Source organism: Equus quagga, chromosome 14, assembly GCF_021613505.1.
Source record: "Equus quagga isolate Etosha38 chromosome 14, UCLA_HA_Equagga_1.0, whole genome shotgun sequence".
In the NCBI taxonomy this organism is placed as follows: Eukaryota; Metazoa; Chordata; class Mammalia; order Perissodactyla; family Equidae; genus Equus; species Equus quagga.
This window is the reverse complement of record NC_060280.1, coordinates 65,678,934-65,696,233: the sequence shown is the minus strand read 5'-3', so window position 1 is coordinate 65,696,233 and position 17,300 is coordinate 65,678,934. Positions and strand designations below refer to the sequence as shown.

The following is a 17,300-nucleotide window of genomic DNA, read 5'->3' as shown; positions in this document are numbered from 1 at the left end:
GAAGATAAAGGAGGAAGATGCAGAAGGCACTGCAGATGTTAAAATATTTGTTGCAAATAATGTCTAAATGGTCACAATGTGCCAAGTGCTGAGGAAAATCCCCATAGGGTGCTGGGGGAGGCTGGACCCGTCTGGGGTTCCCGGGGGAGGGGGTGGGAGAGGGGGTGGCACACAAGTGACCAGCGGCTGGAAGGGCATGTGGCTTTGAGCTTTGAGGTGGGGAGTAGCCCAGAGCGGCACCAAAGGATCTTAGTGTGGATTTTACTCAGAGCATCCATGCTCCCCCATCCAAGCGGGTAAACTGAGTCTGAAAGAGTCAGGAAGCATTGGCCCCAGGTGACTGGGCCAGGAGACACGGGGCGTCCTTGGCCCGAGGACGGCGGGCTCTTGGCACACGTATGACACATGCCTGTATGAGACCACAGGCTCCGAGCCTGTGGGTGGCAGGGACCCTCGCCTCTCAGACAGCGAACCCTGGTCAGGGTCGTGCGGTCCGGGTCCCCGCCCCTGTGCCTGGGCTAGTGGGGCTGGGGGCCTTCCGGGCTCGGGCCTCGCGCGGCGCTCACCACCCGGGGTGCCGCGGGGGGGGCGGGGAGAGCGGCCGCCTAGCCCAGCCCCGCGGATGACAGGAGCCAGGGAGCCGAGGAGGGAGGAGCCGCCGCCGCCGAGCGCTGGGCTGAGGAGCAGAGAGAGCGGGGCGCGGAGTGCGGGCGGCTGCGAGCGCGCTGAGCGGGGGAGAGGCGCTGCCGCACGGCCGGCCACAGGACCACCTCCCCGGAGAATAGGGCCTCTTTATGGCATGTGGCTGGTAACTTTCCTCCTGCTCCTGGACTCTTTACACAAAGGTGAGACCCGTGCCGGCGGCAGGGCGGCGGAGGCGGTGGGGCCCGGGTGCGCGCGACTGGCGGCGAGGCGGGGTGCCCGGCGGGCTCCAGGTGTCCAGGGGACCCACCCTGGTGCATGACCCCGGGTGGGGCGCAGCGGGGGCGGGACAAGCACCGGGAGAGGGGCCAGGTGAGAGTCTGCCCTGGACCGCTCTACCAGCCACCGGCGCCTGGCGTTTTGGGGCGCGCCCGTAGGGTGGTGGTGAATGAGCCCCTCATCTCCCCGCTCCTTGCTGGGCAGCAGTTCTGCCCCGGACCCCTCCCCCAGCCCCTTCCCAGCTTCCTGCGTCTTGGTGGCGCTGGGACCCCGGGGTGCCCTCCGAGTAGAGGGGTCTTCGGGCCGTGACTGTTCACCTGGGAGTCCTCGCTTAATCGGGCCTCGGACTCCGCGGCTTACTCCTCCTCTGCCACCGTGCGCCCCTCCGCCGCCCCAGACCCCCTGCACCGCACCGCATGGCGCTTATCCGTGCCTTGGCTGGATCCAGAGCGGGGATAGCTGGGGGTCCCGAGTGCTGGGGTCCCTCGAATAGCAACTTTGTTCTCCAAACCCAGAGGTCGCCTTCCCCCAGCCCCACCTCACCCTCCTGCCCGGGGCACTAGCCCCGGCTTCGCTGCGCCGCCTTGGCCACCTCGGGCAGCGCGCCCCAAGGTGCGAGATTCTCCGCTTCGGCGCCTGGTCAGCCGGACATGGGGATAAGTCTTAGGTTTGGGGTCGGGGGGGGGGCGTGTCGCTTTCCCCAGAGAGAAGGCGTTGCTAGGGGTGGGTCCAGGTGTCCGGCATGTCCAGACCTGCTGCTGGGGCGCTGCGCACCTGATCCGAGGTAGCCGGGACTGGGGGTTGGAAGGGGGCAGTCATTTCCGGCCAGAGTCACCTGGGCAGTGAGTCGGGACCAGGCAGTCCCTGGCTGTCGGGCTTCCAGGCTATCGCAGAGGACGTGCCCCCGGGCGCGCAGATGGCGGGAGATGAGGCTGCCGAACTCCGCGCCCTTGCGCGGCGGAGCACACACGCTCGTACCAGCTCAGCTTTACCTGTTCAGCCCTCTAACTTTTCTCCTTCTCGTCCTAAGGGTGGCTTCTCCCCCCTTAGCCCAGGCGGTTGCCCTGGCCGAGCTGCAACTCTTGACCCCTAGGCGATGGGGGAAGGGCAGTCCAGCAGAGGGTTGGCTCTCCAGGAGGGGTCCAGTCTTTCCTTGCCGATGTCCCCGGGTCTGGAGTCTGCAACCAGCCCGAGGTGACCGACCGCAGTGTCTCCTGGCTTGGGGAGGGAGGGTGACCCTTATTTATTTGTAAATACTGCCCGGTCAAAGGCAGGCTGAAGGCCAAGATGCTGCTGGGGTTTGCCTAGAGAAGGGGTGCAGGGCGAGGGGTGGCCCCTGAATCGTGGACAAAGTAGTTGAGTTTCTCAGACCCAGTGGGGTCCACTGGGTGACACACCACGGCTGGTCTAGCTGGGCTGGTTAACCCCTTGTGCCCCGTACAGCACCCTCTCGTCCCACTTTAGCTGAGCAAGAAGCCTGTCTCCCGTTCAAGCCCCCCGCCCCCCACCCCCCACCCCCAGTCTCCCCCTCCCCAGGCTCTTCCTGCCTCCCTCCGCCCCCGCAGGCTGGCTTGGCTGGCAGCTTTAATTACATTAATATTAAAAATACATAAGGTGAGGAGCGGCAGCTTTCTTCCTCGCTAGTTCTCTCTCCAGCCCCTAGCCCTTTTCCATTTTGTCAGGCGAGAATGCACGGGCCAGAGCTGCTGCCACACTCTTGCCCAGCTTTGTCCTCAACCCCTCCTCCCCGCCCCCCCTCCCCCATCTGGAGACCTCTTCCAGAGCAGCCCAGCCCCAGGAGTGGAGGTCCCTTAGCAATACCTGAAGGATGCTCCCCTCCCCCTTCCAGAAGCTGGGCATTAATAAATGAAGCCCAAGCTATGTGATAGGGAGGGAGCAGATGGGGGTGGCGGTGGAGAAAGGCAGAGAAAGGCTCAGAAGGCGATGGGACAGCCTGAGGGCCAAAGCCCTTTCCAACTTGAGAAGGAAGTTGCCACTGGCCCTGGGCCTTTGGGTAGACCGGAGGTGCCAGGTGAGGCGGCCCCTCAGTGGCCTTTTGGTCTGCAGAGCCCGGGCACCCCTGCCATTCAGAGGCTCCAGCATCTGTGTTGGGCTCCAGGGCGACTTGCCAGACAGGCCTTTCTTTTCCTTCGTGCCTTAATTGGGTCTTAGGTGCCAGGCTGATCCCTGGGGCCTGTTCTGCTTGGGGTGGCATGGGGGCGGGGGTGCTGGAGGCGGCTGTGGGAGATGTGATGCGGCGAGAGCAGGGAAGATGGGGTTTGGTGTATTTTTCTCGTTGCCAGTCACCCCCGCGGCACCAAGGAAAATGTAAATGTGAATGTTCGAGCCTGTTACAGAAAACAATATCCTCTTGCAATAATTTGTACGTCCATCTGTGAGGAGCGGGAGGAGGCAGAGAGAGAGAGGAGAAGAAAACAAGATGAGATGGAGCGTCCTCTGGATGGAATTAAGCAGTTATTGAATGTGTTTTAAGCTTCTGTTATTTCCATTCCTCTCCAAATGCCTTTTTTTGACGAAGCCTGAGCTCAGACCGATTCCCCAGAACTGAACTGGGAAGGTGTTTTAATAATCGGTTATCGAGTCTCCAGTAACTGCCTTATTATTGCCAAAACAAATCTAGGTTTGGGCAGCCAGATGAACCCCAGCGAGGCTCTCCCCGTTGTTGTATCCAGCGTGCCAGCATCTGTGTTGCCTGCATTTGCATTTTTACTGTGTAGAAGAACAAGCTTCCCCAGCACTAAAATTCCTGTTTTTCTAAAAGCCAAAATAATGGGTTGGATTGATTTTTTTCATTTCCCACCCAAACCTCTTGGATGGGGACTCCTGGTTCTTCTCTTGAGAAGACCAAATTAAAAGCCTTCGTCATGCCATTAAGAAAAGCTCTAACACTCTGTTCGGTGTCTAATTAAACTGGGGTGGGGGGAACACTGTTTTTAAAACCTTGAAATGGCAAATGCAACTTCGGGGAAGCGGGTGAAGGATGGTGAGCATCGGGGAGGGGGTACATAGGCAGAGAGACCTTGGCTGCCAGAATAACTCGGGGGAGAATGGAATTGCCATGATGCCCGGCAAACCGTTCAGATGCTTCACGTTTCTGGGCACCAAAGTCATCTGTCTGTAATGTATTTCTGCAGCAGAATGGGGAGCTCAATTAGAAACGAAAAGCAAGTAAACAGTTGACCCAAAGGCAGCGCTTGAGTTGAACAGATCCCAGGAGACTGGTTGGAGAGGCTTATTTTTCTTAGATTGAGGAATGGGGAGGAGGTGGGCAGGCAAACAGAGGGTTTGGCTCAGGGATGCTTGGCTAAAGAAGCAAGCCCCCAAAAAGGCAGGTTGGGGGACCCCAGACACAGGGTGGGGTTCTGCCCTGAGCACCTCATGGGCTGTTGGCCTTTGACAGAGGGATGCAGACCTCAAACCTCACATACCTTCTCCGTGTCTTCAGAAATTCCATCCCTGCCACTTGCTTGGTCCCCTGCCCGGCCTGGTGAAGGATGATTTTGTTTGTGGATGAGTTGAAGGAAGGGTGGGTGGCTGTTAAGAGAGCTTTTTCTTGGGGGTGCAGATACCAGGCTGGGAGATTCTTCCCTCCCACGTGCTCTGGAGGAGGTGTTTTTTGGGGACATTTGAAGCAGTCAAGAGGAAGAGCCCCCAGCTCCCACAGTGCTTTCTCAGCCCCTAGCCCAGTAGAGTCTAGCTGGCACCCAGGTGCCTGAATGGGTGAGCCACAGGCAGCAGAGATGGCCGGATGCCAGGAACCCAAGGGCAGGCCCTGGATTTACATATAATTTGCATATACATTTGCATGCTCACCTAGGCAGGCCGAGAGCCTCACCCTCTGTAAGTAGCATCTTGATCTTGGCCTCAGTAGCAAGCAGGCAGTGGCTTTTTCCTTGCATGAAATAGGGGTGGGGCAGGAGTGGGGAGAAGGGCTGGGGTTTTTTGTGGTGCTTCTCTCTTGCCTCTGAGTTTTAGGACTATGGGGGCTCAGCACTGAGTTCTTCATCTGGCAAGGCTGGTGGCAATCGGGGTGGGGTGGGAGGATGGGTGACACCCTAAGGCAGACCAAACGTGGCATGTGGGTTGTCCCTCCTGTGCTGCAGGAAGAAGAGGGTACATCAGCTCTGGGAACCCAGGGCCAACATTAGCCTCTGGTGAGTGTACCCTCCGAATGGAGGGAGGTAGTGCTTAGGCTGTGGTCAGTAGGTGGAGAAGCAGCAGCGCATGGGATGAGGATATGAAGGGAGGCAAGACGCTGTCTCACCCTCCTGGTTTGTCAGCATCCAGCTTGGTTGGGGTTGCGGCCTCTGAGCGATTAGGGGAAGAGCCCCTAGACTTCTTCTTCTACCCCTGTTCAGGCGGCTTCCGTCCTGTGCGGCGGTTCCAGTGGGGGCAGTGGGAAGGCAGGCACTGGTCATAGAGGGAAGGGTGTGTAACGAGTTGGGAGTAATGCTTGAGGAGCAAACAGTTCGGGGCAGCTGGAGGGCCCCTTCCTGGGGAGCCAGCTGGGGTGCCTGCAGTGGGAATGTGGCTCTGGGAATGGTTTTGTATGCATTTCCGGGGCCCTGAGCAAATCCCGCCCTGGCAGGTGCAGCTCCAAGGCTTCCTGGAGTGTTTTTCTGCACATCTAATGATCTGGGAGGGCCCTGGTCCACCCAGAGCCCACGGAGGTTTCCAAAGGGTAAGGTGTGGGGCCCCAAGTTGTGGGTGGAGCCTCAGGGATGGCTGTAGGTAGAGGGGGGAGGGCCCGTGGGCAGAACTTCAAGGCCCCTCCCCCCATTCTTTCAACCAGAGCATTTTATATATTGGTGTTATGACGAAAAATAAAAAAGATTGCAACTCTCTGGTGTGGTGGAAATTTGGGGTCAAGGCAAACCCCTCATTCAGATCCTGGTTCTGCACTTACTCGATACGTGAATTTAGGAGTCTCGTCACTTTGAGCCCCACTTTCTCTAGCTATGAAATGGGATTAAAGGAGATAATGCATATAAAGTAGCCAAAACAGAATTGGTGCTCAATAAACGTTAGACCTCTGCTGTTTTCTGCACTGTTTCCATCCTCCTCCCTCTGCCCCCACCCCAGGATGGACCATCAGGTCCTGGTCTGAGCAGTTCTATTACTGAGCTGCTGTTTTGGCCAAGCCCACTGGCCTAGACTTTGTAATAATAAGCAAGACTTAGTGGTGGCCAAGGCAGGGGACGTCACTGCTTCCTTCTATCACCTAGCCTGCAGACTTGCCCTCAGTGAGACAGCTGAGGCCATGCAGGCACCTTTGGGACCCAGCACACCCCGCTTTCCCCAGCCACAGCTAGTGGCAGCAGTGGAAAAGGCCAGGGCAGAGGTTGGCTCCAGACTTGAATTTGATGGTGAGGCAAAGGCCAGTCTCCTACCTGCCACAGGTGCGCTGGGGTTGGTTGGTAAATCTGTACCATGGTTGGACAGAGTCAGGCCTATCCTGGACTTCATGCCATAAAGCCTATGTAAATGGGCCGCGCAGGGCAAGCCCGCAGACCTTGTGGCTGGCTGGATTTCTGTGTCTCTCCCTGCTGGGATGAGCGTCACTGTTTTTCAGGTAGTTTTATGTAGAGAGAACACCCTCAACAGCCTGTGACCTTGGGGGTCCCTGGGCCACTCTGCCCTCCAGGACCCAGGTAGCCAGAGGGAAGCAGCATATGACCCAGAGGTCAAGTGCTGTCCACAGCAGGTTGTGGCCTGTGGGTTCCACGAGAGTGGGGGAGGCTGTGGGCACAACAGCCTGTGTGCCCTGTTTAACAGATGTTCACCCAGCGCTGCTTTAACGTGAACAGTATTAGCCTTGGGTACCACCCCTGCCATCCAGCTGCTACTCTCCTCATCCTTCCCTTCAGCCACCCCCTGCCCCACCTCCCTGCGTCCTTGCTCTTCATGATGCTTGTTGACAGTTTCCAAGGGCACCATCTTCATTAAGAACAGTTATTCAAATGCTAGTTACATATCCATTAAACTGGTGCGGGGGAGAGTGTGTGTGAGAAAGAGCATTGTCCATGGACCTAGAAAACAAAACCCAGCCTGTCTAATTTAGGCAAGGTACCTAATAGGTCATGTACCTCTGTTTCCTAATCTGTAAAATGGGCAAAATAAGCCCTGTCCTGACTGTCCCACAGGCCGGTTGTAATTGCATGTGTGCAGGAAGGATGAGGGGCACGTAATTGTACATCACGTGACAATGCTTTATAAACCGAACAGGGTAACATATAAACACACACATGTGAGAACCACAGCAAACCGGTTTTAGCCTTAGAAATGCTCTGCTGAAACGTGAGGTATAATTACTGTCATTTCATCATACAGGAACAACGAAGGTCTCACAGCTGTGTGTGGCTGTCTCCCCCTCCCTGGGCCCCCCACATATGGAGAATTTTCCTAGCCTTTGCTTTTTCATCAACGTGAGGAACAGCTGAAGAGGCACAGCCAGGCTGGCAGCAGTCTTCTTGGAGCAGACTTGGCAGATCCCCCTGTGGCCCCAGTGCCCGGTGGGAGTGGGAAGAACCATCTTTGCTCCCTCCCCAGGTCCTTAGATGTAAGTTTACTCTATTGTCCTCTGGACACACTTCTCCGAGGGTGATTCTCCCTGCTGGGAACCCACAGTCTGTGTGGGCAGAGCAGTAGGCACCTTGTGTGACCTCATTTGAGGTGACAGCAATTACTGGAATCCAGACCCTGAGGACCCTGTAGAATCAAGGTCACGGACGCCTCGCTTCTAAGGTGGTCTCCCAGAGCCTTGAGGCTCTGGGAGGCTGGGGCACCTGCTCTGGGGGTGACTGACGAGGGTAGAAGTCTGCCAGGTTGGAAGGCACCTTTAAGGACATGGAGTCCATCCCCTGCTCTGCCCGATCCCCTCGGCAGCCTCACACCAGCAGCTGTTCTTCCTCTGCCCCAGCACTGCTGGCCCCAGGAGCGCCTGCCTTTCAAGGCAGCCCGTTCCTAGTCACACGGCTCTCACTCTTACAGAGCTCATCCTTAGAATCCCCCAAGCCTTGTTATGGTCTTGTACCTTCTGCTCAAAGGTCCTGGTTCCACCTGTTAGGCCACCAATCCAGGTGAAGCCCTTTTCCTCTTGACAACCACTCAACCATGTGTAGACAGGTGTCCTACCCATCTGAGCCTCTCCCCTAGCATCCAGCATCCCTGGTTCTGCTAGCATCTCCTCATATGATGTCATTCCATTTCTCCTTGATGTTCCTCCATTCTCGGGTTGCTGGCTTCTGAGAGCAGAGCGGCCAGAATTAATAGAGCAGGGGAGACCGGAGTCCAGTCCCAGCCAGGACACTGGCTAGCTGTGTACCTGGCGTGAAGGACTCTCTAGGCCTCACTCTCCCCATCTGTAAATGGAGGAGATTGGGACAAAATAATCTCTTAAAGCCCTCAAGTGTTAACAATCTAAATCTAGGATTCTCTGGGGACAACTGCGCTGTCTGAGCCGACTCCCTAGAAAGACGTTTCTGGCCGTAAGGGGCCTTCCCCTGACAAGCCCTGTCTAGAAGGGGCTGGAAGATTAAAGAGTCTGTTTGACTGTCAGCTGTTGCTCATAACTTCTCCTGGAGCTGATGGTGAGGGGCCTTGTAGGTTGAAGGATGACTGATCTTTACTGGATCTCATAGTTTTCTGGTTGCTGGCTACGGGAACTATGTTGGTGCTAAGAATCTTAAAGAAAAAGAAAAAAGAAAAAACCCGTGTTTCTGATGGACAGAGGTGGAGCACTTGGGCACTGGAGCAGTGCTCCTCACTGGGGTAGGAGCGCCTCCCTAGGGGCGTTTGAAAATAGATGGGGGACTTTTGGTTATCTCAATGACTAGGGTAGGGAGCTGCTGGCAGTTAGTTAGGAGGGTGGCGAGGGATGCATTAGGGATGAAATCTTTGATGCCTGGGACAGTCCTAAATAACTCAGAATTGTCATACCCCAAATTGCTCTCCTTCGTCAGAACCCCCCTCATGGTATGCTCGCATCCTGGAGCTGGTCCCAGTCTAGAATGTGGTGCGCCTGTTGAGAAACACAGCCCGGAGCAAGGGAGGCCCGGGTTTGAAAGGCAGTTCTGCCGCCACTAGCTGTGCAACCCTAGGAACTTCCTTGACCCTTCTAAGCTCCTGTTTTCTAATCTGTGAAAGGGGGTCTCGTGCAGTAGCTACATTAGAGGGTTGCTGTCAGGATTAAATGCACTATAACGCAAGAAAGTGGCTTCTCATAATGCCTGGCACAAAATAAATGCAAAAAATGGTGGCCACGATGATGGTGAAGAGAGTGGTAAACATGTGTGCCAGGTTCGGGGCAGGGGGAGCCACAGACAGAAGGTCTGGGACTTGGTCCCGGCTGCTCCATCTTGTCCCAGGGAAAGTATCAACTCTGATGGGCTGTAAATGCTCTGACGCTGTCTGGGGAGACTCGCCCTTCTCCTCCCCAGGGTCTAGATGTGCACTCTCTCCAAGGTGCCAACACACAATAAAGGCGTTTTCTGATGAAGGAGCCAGACTCTGTCTCGCTGGTCCTGACCTGAGTTTTGGATGGATGTGGTGGGTGAGCTGAGGCCCCACTGGTTGATCCTTTCTGGACCTAGTTTTTACAACTGTGGGATGAGAACAATCAGAGTGAAGGCAAATTATATATTTGTATGAAAACCTTTGTGTGGAAATGCAGCGGTGGAATCAATCTTGCAAATTAATCTAAGAAATCTCACCAGGGCACATCTGTGTGAAAAACTCTGTGTAAGGCCTGGGGGCAGCAGCCGTGTGGCTATTGCAAGGCTCTGTTGTTATTGATCACACCACTATTATTTTATTAACTTGATCACCAAATTAAGTTAATTAATAGGGTGCAAAGTTCCTGTCAGCCAAGCCCATGAAAACTGTCTATTGTTGGGAAAGGTGATACTGATGTCTAGTATGACAAAGTGACTTTTTTCTAAGGAGTGTTAGTTACTCTGAGTGTAGACGGAGGACCGTCTGCATCAGAAATAGTTTCCTGGCCCTGTGCAGACTTGGTGAATCTGTTATCTAAGGATCTGCATCTTCTACAAGCTCTCCAGGTGATTCTCATCCATAGTAATGTTGAGAACTGCTTTCTTAAGTTATTATTAATATTGTGGGTGAGAGGTATGTATTTGTTGTGGTATATTTATTCCACAAATACTCGCTGCTTGCTTGCTATAATGATAATACTTATAACAACAGTGACAAATACTTAGGTGGTGCCAGGCACTTACATACACCAGAAACTGTCATGGATATTAACTCATCCAACATAACAACCCTTGAGGTAGATATGGTCACTCCCATTTTATAGATGGGGAAACTAAGGCACAGAGGCGTGAGGGAATCTTGCCTGAGGTTACACTGCATGTAAGTGGCAGAGCAGGGAATCGAAGCTGGGGAGCCTCGTACCAGAGTCTGGGCGTCTAACTATTGTGCTGAGTGCCCAGTGCTATGCTAGACTCGGGGGACAGAGTGGTGACCAAGACAGGGAGCTCACAGTCCTGCAGGGGAGCCCTGCCCACTCCTCCTGCCCCCTGCTTCCCCCATCCATGCTTGCTATGCCCAGGCTTACATGCCCCTTGCAGGCTCTTGCTCGTCTCTGGCGGGGGCGGGTGTTGTACCGGCCCCAGCACTGGCAGATGCTCCTGGATGAAAAGTCCAGTGAATGAGACGAGTAAATATTGTAAAGGAAGAGAACAAAATGACTCACTTCTCCCTGTGGAGGTGGTGAGGTATTAATATTTCAGTCCCCCCGGGTTGTCATTTACGATGATTGGAGATGATGACATGGAGATAATTCAGTGTGCACCTGGGAGAAAGCCTCAGCCAGTCAGACACCCCCATCCAACCCAGGCAGGCGGGGTGGGGGCCCATGGGTGGCACATACATGGGTGTCCAGTTTCCTTCGCCAAACTAATCCCGATGGCCAGACGGCGGAGGGTGAGCGAGCGGGTTGATGCGATGGGTACTTAGGTTTCAGCAGTGACCCTGGGGGCAGCCCAAATGCCTGGGGGCGATTTCTGGTTTAAAAATATTGCAGTGCTATTTCTACACTTCTAATCTCCTAGCGATTTGGAGCCTGTTTTATGAAACACGGCATCGGGGTGGAGCTCAATGTTAAACGGCGGAGAAGATTAAACGGGTTTAAGGCTGGGCGTCTGTCACATCACAACCAAACCCATAACTTCCATTTTCTATTAAAAATCCGTTTCCCCCTTTGACCAGAAGGAGCTCTGCTGTTGATCTCAATGCCTCTCTCTTATTTATGAAGTGTTTCCCCCTCCTCTGGTTCTCTCTGTAAATGCGCCTGGTTCTGTCTGCAGAGGGAACAGCGAGCTGGGGGATGGCTGGCACTTAAGGGGAAGGTAGGAGTTTCCTGTCCAAGGACTTGCTTTCCAAATGAGGCCTGGCTTCTAGAGAAGAAGTCAAGGGGAACCCTCCTAAGGCCCCGAACTTTGAACTCTTTAGCATTGTGACGGAAAAAACTGGGCTTGAGAGCCAGACAGACCTGGATCAGATGTTGGCTCCCACTCCTTCTAGCCATAGGATCTTGAAGAATTTCTCGCGATCTGTAAAATGAGACCACAGGACCCACCTTTGTACCTTTGTGTCATGATTAAATGAGAAAATGCCCTTGAAGCACGCAAGCCTCGTGCCCGGCACACAGTAGGCACTCAGTCGATGTTAGTCTCCTTTCTTTTGAGAACTCAGTACCGTTAGCCAGGCCAATAAGCTTTCAGGGAATAGGTGTATGGCCAAAGTGAAGTTAGGCAGAGGGCTCCGAGAACTTGGATAACCTCAGCCGTCCCTCCGTGGACGTGGCTGCACCCTGCACCCTCTTCCAAGCCTGCAGAGCTCCATGGCTTCCAACGCTGAGGGCCAAAGGCGTCAGTCCAGCTGTTTTGGCCTCTTCTGCCCAAGCTCCCCCCAGCGCTGCTGTCTGGAAGGTTTCTGCAGGGTCCCCCAAACGTGCCACACCCATTTCTGCCCTGAGCCATTGTTCCGGCAGCCTCTCTCTGGGAGTGCCTTCCCACCCTACCCCACCCCACCTATTCAGATGGTCGCTCCAGTCTCAGCTCGGCCCTCAGTCCCAAAGCTTTGTCTCCGGCTGCTGAGTAACTTGCCTCCGCCCTCCTGGTGGCTCTCGGCTTGATGAGGACTTTCAGCCCTTCCTCACACTCTGCCCTGGGCTGTGGGTTAATCTTTTCCTGGGCTCTGTCTCCTTGACAAGCTCCTAGAGGGTGGGCCCTCCTCCCTTGTCTTTGATGCCTTCCACAACACCTGGGGTCCAGGGGCGGTGCATGTGGCTGGTGCTCCGTATTTATCCCCTGAATGAATAAAAGTCTCTGAGTCAGGGGCTGGCCCCATGGCGCAGCCGTTAAGTTCACATGTTCTGCTTCCGTGGCCCGGGTTAGCCGGTTCGGACCCCAGGTGCGGTCATGGCACCACTTGGTAAGCCATGCCGTGGTAGGCAAGCTGTGCTGTGGTAGGCGTCCTACATATAAAGTGGAGGAAGATGGGCACGGATGTTAGCTCAGGGCTAGTCTTCCTCAGCAAAAAGAGGAGGATTGGCAGCAGATGTTAGCTCAGGGCTAATCTTCCTCAAAAAAAAAAAAGGTCTCTGAGTCAGAAAGGACCTGGGAGAGCGGAGTGTTGAGGGGTGCAGGAGTCTGCTGAGAGGATGTAGGGTTGGAGGGGGTTTGAATTCTGCAGTGTGGAGTGTGCCTTTGTCATCCTTTGCGGTAACCTCAGGCACGTGCTGGGACAGGAATAACCATCTTATCCCCCACATTCACACATCCTCCTTATGGGGAACCAAGTACTTTCACATTCCGTTTTACCTGCTTGGCAACCATGGGGGGCAGATAAGATGGTACAATCCTCCCCATTTTGTGAGTGAAGACCGTGAGGCTCAGAAAGGCTAAGCGGCTTGTCTGAGGTCACACAGCAGATCAGGGGTGAGCCCCAGGAGGGAAGGTAGCTCTGTCAGACTGTTCCAGGGCCCTGTCTGTTGTACCGTGCTTCTGTGCTCCTCTCAGAGCTTGCTGAGGCTCTGTCACTGTTCCAAAGATTCAAACAGGAGCCTCACAAGGAGGGAAGGCCCCCACCACAGAGGCCGTGCCAGATCCATGAGGTGGGAGTGAGGCCCTCGGGTCCTCGCTGCTTGCCCTTCTATGGCGAGGTGACTGGACGTACCCCGTGCTGCTGCAACACCCACTGCTGTTCGTGCCAGCCTTCCTCTTGGCACGTGGCAGAGATTTGAGATACTTGGTGGTCAGTGCCTCAGTTTCCCCTTTATGGATTTGCTCGCTCCTTTCTCTTGGCAGGTGGGGTGAGGCTAAATTAATGTTTATTTAAGGGCTTCTGCATTCTGGGCTGACAGTGCCTTGCGATGGTAAAATATGAGTCCAACATAAGTGCAAAATGCTATTGTTTTACACCTGAGGGTGATGTTTCATAATGGCAATGCCCTGTCAGAGCCGTAAGCAGAAATGAATGGTTTGTCTACTCCTCCCCAGCTCCCCCAGACTCAGAAGACAGCAGCTCACGTCCCGGGGTGGGAGAAATATGAGGCTACTCACCTTTTGCTATAAATCTGCTCTTTCATCAGCGCTGACAGGTGGCTGGACAATCCCAGTCAATTCATCAATTAAGTCTACCCATTTGTAGTTGCTGAGAGCCTCTTGTCCTTGGCTCTGGCGGGATCGGAGGCCCAGAGCGCAGGAAGACGGTTGTCATTGTGCCTGATGCTCCCGGCCGGGGCCTGGGGAAGGGGCTGTCTCGGGAGGCAGGGAGGGTGTAACGGATTTCCAGCCAGGAGAGAAGGAGACTAGGAATGTGTGTTTGGAGTGGGGTTGGGGTGGAAAAAGGATGGGGAGGGGTACCCAGCCTGGAAACCCAGATTTTGAGGTTTGATTTGTCTTCAGCATGGTTCCTATGGCGGAGCAGTTCCATCCCCGGGCTCCGAAGCAAGGCAAAGTTGGGTTCTGTCTCAGCTCCAGCACTGACACTCTGTTACTGTGCGCACGCTAGTTAACTTCTCAGAGTCTTAATTTCCTTATCTGTAAGATGGGAATAATAGCAATAACATCCCCTAGGGAGTCCTGAAGATTAAGTGAGATAATATCTATAATGGGTTTAGCGCGAGCCTGGCCTGTAGTTAACAGTGAAATCCATGGTGGCTGTCATTATCGCTGGTGGTATTATCATTACTGAGGGCTACATCATACCGATCCTTAAATGTTTTCTTCCTCTGTCCCTTGAAGCCGACACTTCCTGAATTCCTCTCTGTCAGGGATCTTTCTCAGCTTCCTAAGTCCATTTGTCAGGCACAGGGTAGAGTCTTTCTGCTCCTTGACGGATTTTGGCTCCCCAAATCCATAAAGCTGCCGCCGCAAGGGTGTCTGATTAAGCAGGCTGTCTCAGGATGCACCCAGAGCCCCAGAGTGATGCCCCTACTCCCACAGGCTGAGCTTTTTTGTCTGAAGTGTTGAGTCCAACAGGGGCCCCTCCCAGGAGGAGTGTGTGTGTGTGTGTTGTACGCCTGCACGTGTGCACGAGCAGGGGTGCATGTGTCTTGATCCTGTCCGTGGCTCACTGAACATGCAAGTTGGTGGCCGAGTTGTCTTTGAGGCAGGTGAAAGCCCCTGCTTGTTATTGCATTGGTTACAATCATCTAATGGTTAAGAAACCAACTCTGGGCTCGGACTGCCTGCATCTGCATCCCAGAGCCTCACTCACTGGTTGTGTGGTCTTGAGTAAGTTGCTTTGCTTTCTCGGTGCCTTAGTTTGTTCATCTGTAAACTGGGATAATAATAGTGCCAACATCATGGGGTTGTTGGGAGGATTAAAAGGTCATATAAGTAAAGTGCTCACAACAGTGCGTGGCGTATAGAAGATGCTTAACCAATATTTGTTGATGACTCTTGGTAAGGAAGTCTTTCAAAAGGTGAGCAGGCTCAGGAAGGGGACCTGGTAAGTGTGAGTCCTAAGAGAAGCCTTCCTAAACCTCAGCTTGCTTTCCTATGAAATGGTATTATTTCAGAATCTTGGAGAATATTTTAGCCACTGCAAGCGGGCCATGCTTTGGGAGCTTCTGAGCATTCCCCGTTGGGCAATTTTCCTTTCCACAGAGTGGCTTTTCTCAACCACCAACACTGGGACTGTCACAAGGGGAGACAGTGTGAGGAGGAGGATGGAAGGTGGTGCTTCTCTCCCTCTCCAAGAGCCTTTCAGCTGCTAAGGGTGCAGTCCCTGGTGGGGACAGCAAATGCATTTGCTGCTAAGAGGACGCCCTGACACCACAGCAAGGAGCCCACGAATGTGTTTTCCAGCACTGCTGCTAATGGCTTCATCACGGCTTTTTATGAGATGATGTGAATTGCTTTGACCAATGAGGCTTAATGGCCTTCCTCAATGAGCTGCCCGGTCTATTCTCCCTGGAGGCTCAGCTCAGAGTTAAACCAAGAATATTAATATGGGCAGGATCCGGGCCCTCCCCCTTCCTATAAAGTTGTCGAAATTGAGGTCAAGTTGGGTCCCCTGCAACGTTCTTTAAACAGACAGCAGAGTGGTTTGTCTGCTCCCTGATCTTCCTGGTGGAGAGGGAGTGGCTTCCAGCTGGACCCCTGGGACCAGGCCCTCTCTTCCTCCGGGTTTGCCTCCACTTGCTCAGAGGTGGCCCTTCTTAAGGGGCAGGCTCCTTGGGACGGGGGGAGGGAGGGAAGGCCAGCCCTAATTCCACCATTCAGGGCGGCTTCCCCGAAGGGAAGGAAGGACTGAAGCGCTACGCTGGGATAAGAGTTGGAGATGCTGTCCTCTGGTCAGGCGGCCCTGCGGTCGTCAGGTAGCTGTGATCATGAACATGCTCTCCTGCGTGACTGAGTGTCGAAATGGCAACATGTCAGAGATGCCAGGCATCTTTGCAGCCTTGTCCATCTGCCCTCCATTTTATAAGTGAAGGAGCAGATGATCAGAGAGGGGAAGGGAATCCCACAGTCAGTCAGTGTTGGGTGTAGAACCTGGGTGGCTCTCTTGCTCCCCGAGCTCAGATCTGGTCCACCCACAGTACCGCTGGTCCTCATTCAGCCCTCTGGGGCAATGCGTTTTCCAAATCAACTCCAGAGGCAGCAGGCAGCTCTCAAGGTCTCCTGCCATCTTCTCTCTTCCAGGCGAGCATCCCCAGTTCCTGCAGCCATTCCCTCTGAGAACATAATCTTGAGACTTTTCCCTTTCAGCTATGGGATGAGAGAAAGTGCACCAAGATCCTCTTTAGGAGCAATGGGTTCAAATTTTAGTCTGTAGCTTAGCAGCTGTGTCATCTCAGGCAAATCACATAACTCTTCTCAGCCTATAAAAGGGAATGATAAAAAAGAGGTGGTATTGGGTCCCGCCCAGTGGTGCAGCAGTTAAGTGCGCACATTCCGCTTCAGTGGCCTGGGGTTCACCGGTTCCGATCCCAGGTGCAAACATGGCACAGCTTGGCAAGCCATGCTGTGGTAGGCGTCCCACATATAAAGTGGAGGAAGATGGGCATGGATATTAGCTCGGGGCCAGTCTTCCTCAGCAAACAGAGGAGGATTGGCAGCAGGTGTTAGCTCAGGGCTAATCTTCCTAAAAAAAAAGGAAAAGAGGTGATACCATCTCCTCTCAGGGTTGCACAGATGAATTGAGGTAATGGCTGTGAACCTGACTGCATACAGTAGGTGCTCAATAAATGTTTATTATCTAAGCAATTTCAGTGCCTCTCCTACTGTGTGGATGCCAAGAGTGGATCTTGGCTTCAGACCCAGCAACATAGCAGAGTGGTGGGCACCTCCATCCATGAACTTGGCATGGAGAATGAGATGTAATTGCTGCTATTCTTGTGCTAGGTTGGAAGCTTCCATAGGACAGGAACTATCTCTTATTCACCTTTTCCAGTGCCTGGGGTATAGTGAGCGCTCAATAAGTGCTTTGATGAGGGTCTTCCTAAGGCGCTAACCCAGCCTCTCCCCTGCCTCCCCGCAGCCCGCCCTGAAGATGTCGGCACCAGCCTCTACTTTGTAAATGACTCCTTGCAACAGGTGACCTTTTCCAGCTCCGTGGGGGTGGTGGTGCCCTGCCCGGCCGCGGGCTCCCCCAGCGCGGCCCTTCGATGGTACCTGGCCACGGGGGACGACATCTACGACGTGCCGCACATCCGGCACGTCCACGCCAACGGGACGCTGCAGCTCTATCCCTTCTCCCCCTCCGCCTTCAATAGCTTTATCCACGACAATGACTACTTCTGCACCGCGGAGAATGCGGCCGGCAAGATCCGGAGCCCTAACATCCGCGTCAAAGCAGGTGAGGGACCAGGCGGCTTTCCCCTA

The 17,300-nt window shown here is 54.3% G+C and overlaps 1 protein-coding gene across 3 annotated transcripts in view; it reads left to right on the top strand.

Annotated features, from left to right (window-relative positions):
• Positions 1–622: 622 nt before the first annotated feature.
• Positions 623–17,300, top strand: part of DSCAML1 (DS cell adhesion molecule like 1) — a 340,494-nt gene continuing 323,816 nt past the window's right edge. For 2 of the 3 annotated variants that reach the window (XR_006891978.1, XM_046686124.1), the window contains exons 1-3: positions 716–845; positions 16,957–17,012; positions 17,192–17,274. Coding sequence is in view for 2 of the 3 variants with exons in the window: in XM_046686124.1 (XP_046542080.1) it covers positions 16,996–17,012; positions 17,192–17,274 (100 nt within the window). In the remaining variant the exon portion in view is untranslated. Of the gene's footprint in view, positions 846–16,956; positions 17,275–17,300 lie in introns of all 3 variants that reach the window. The other variant, XM_046686123.1, reaches the window with a different exon arrangement.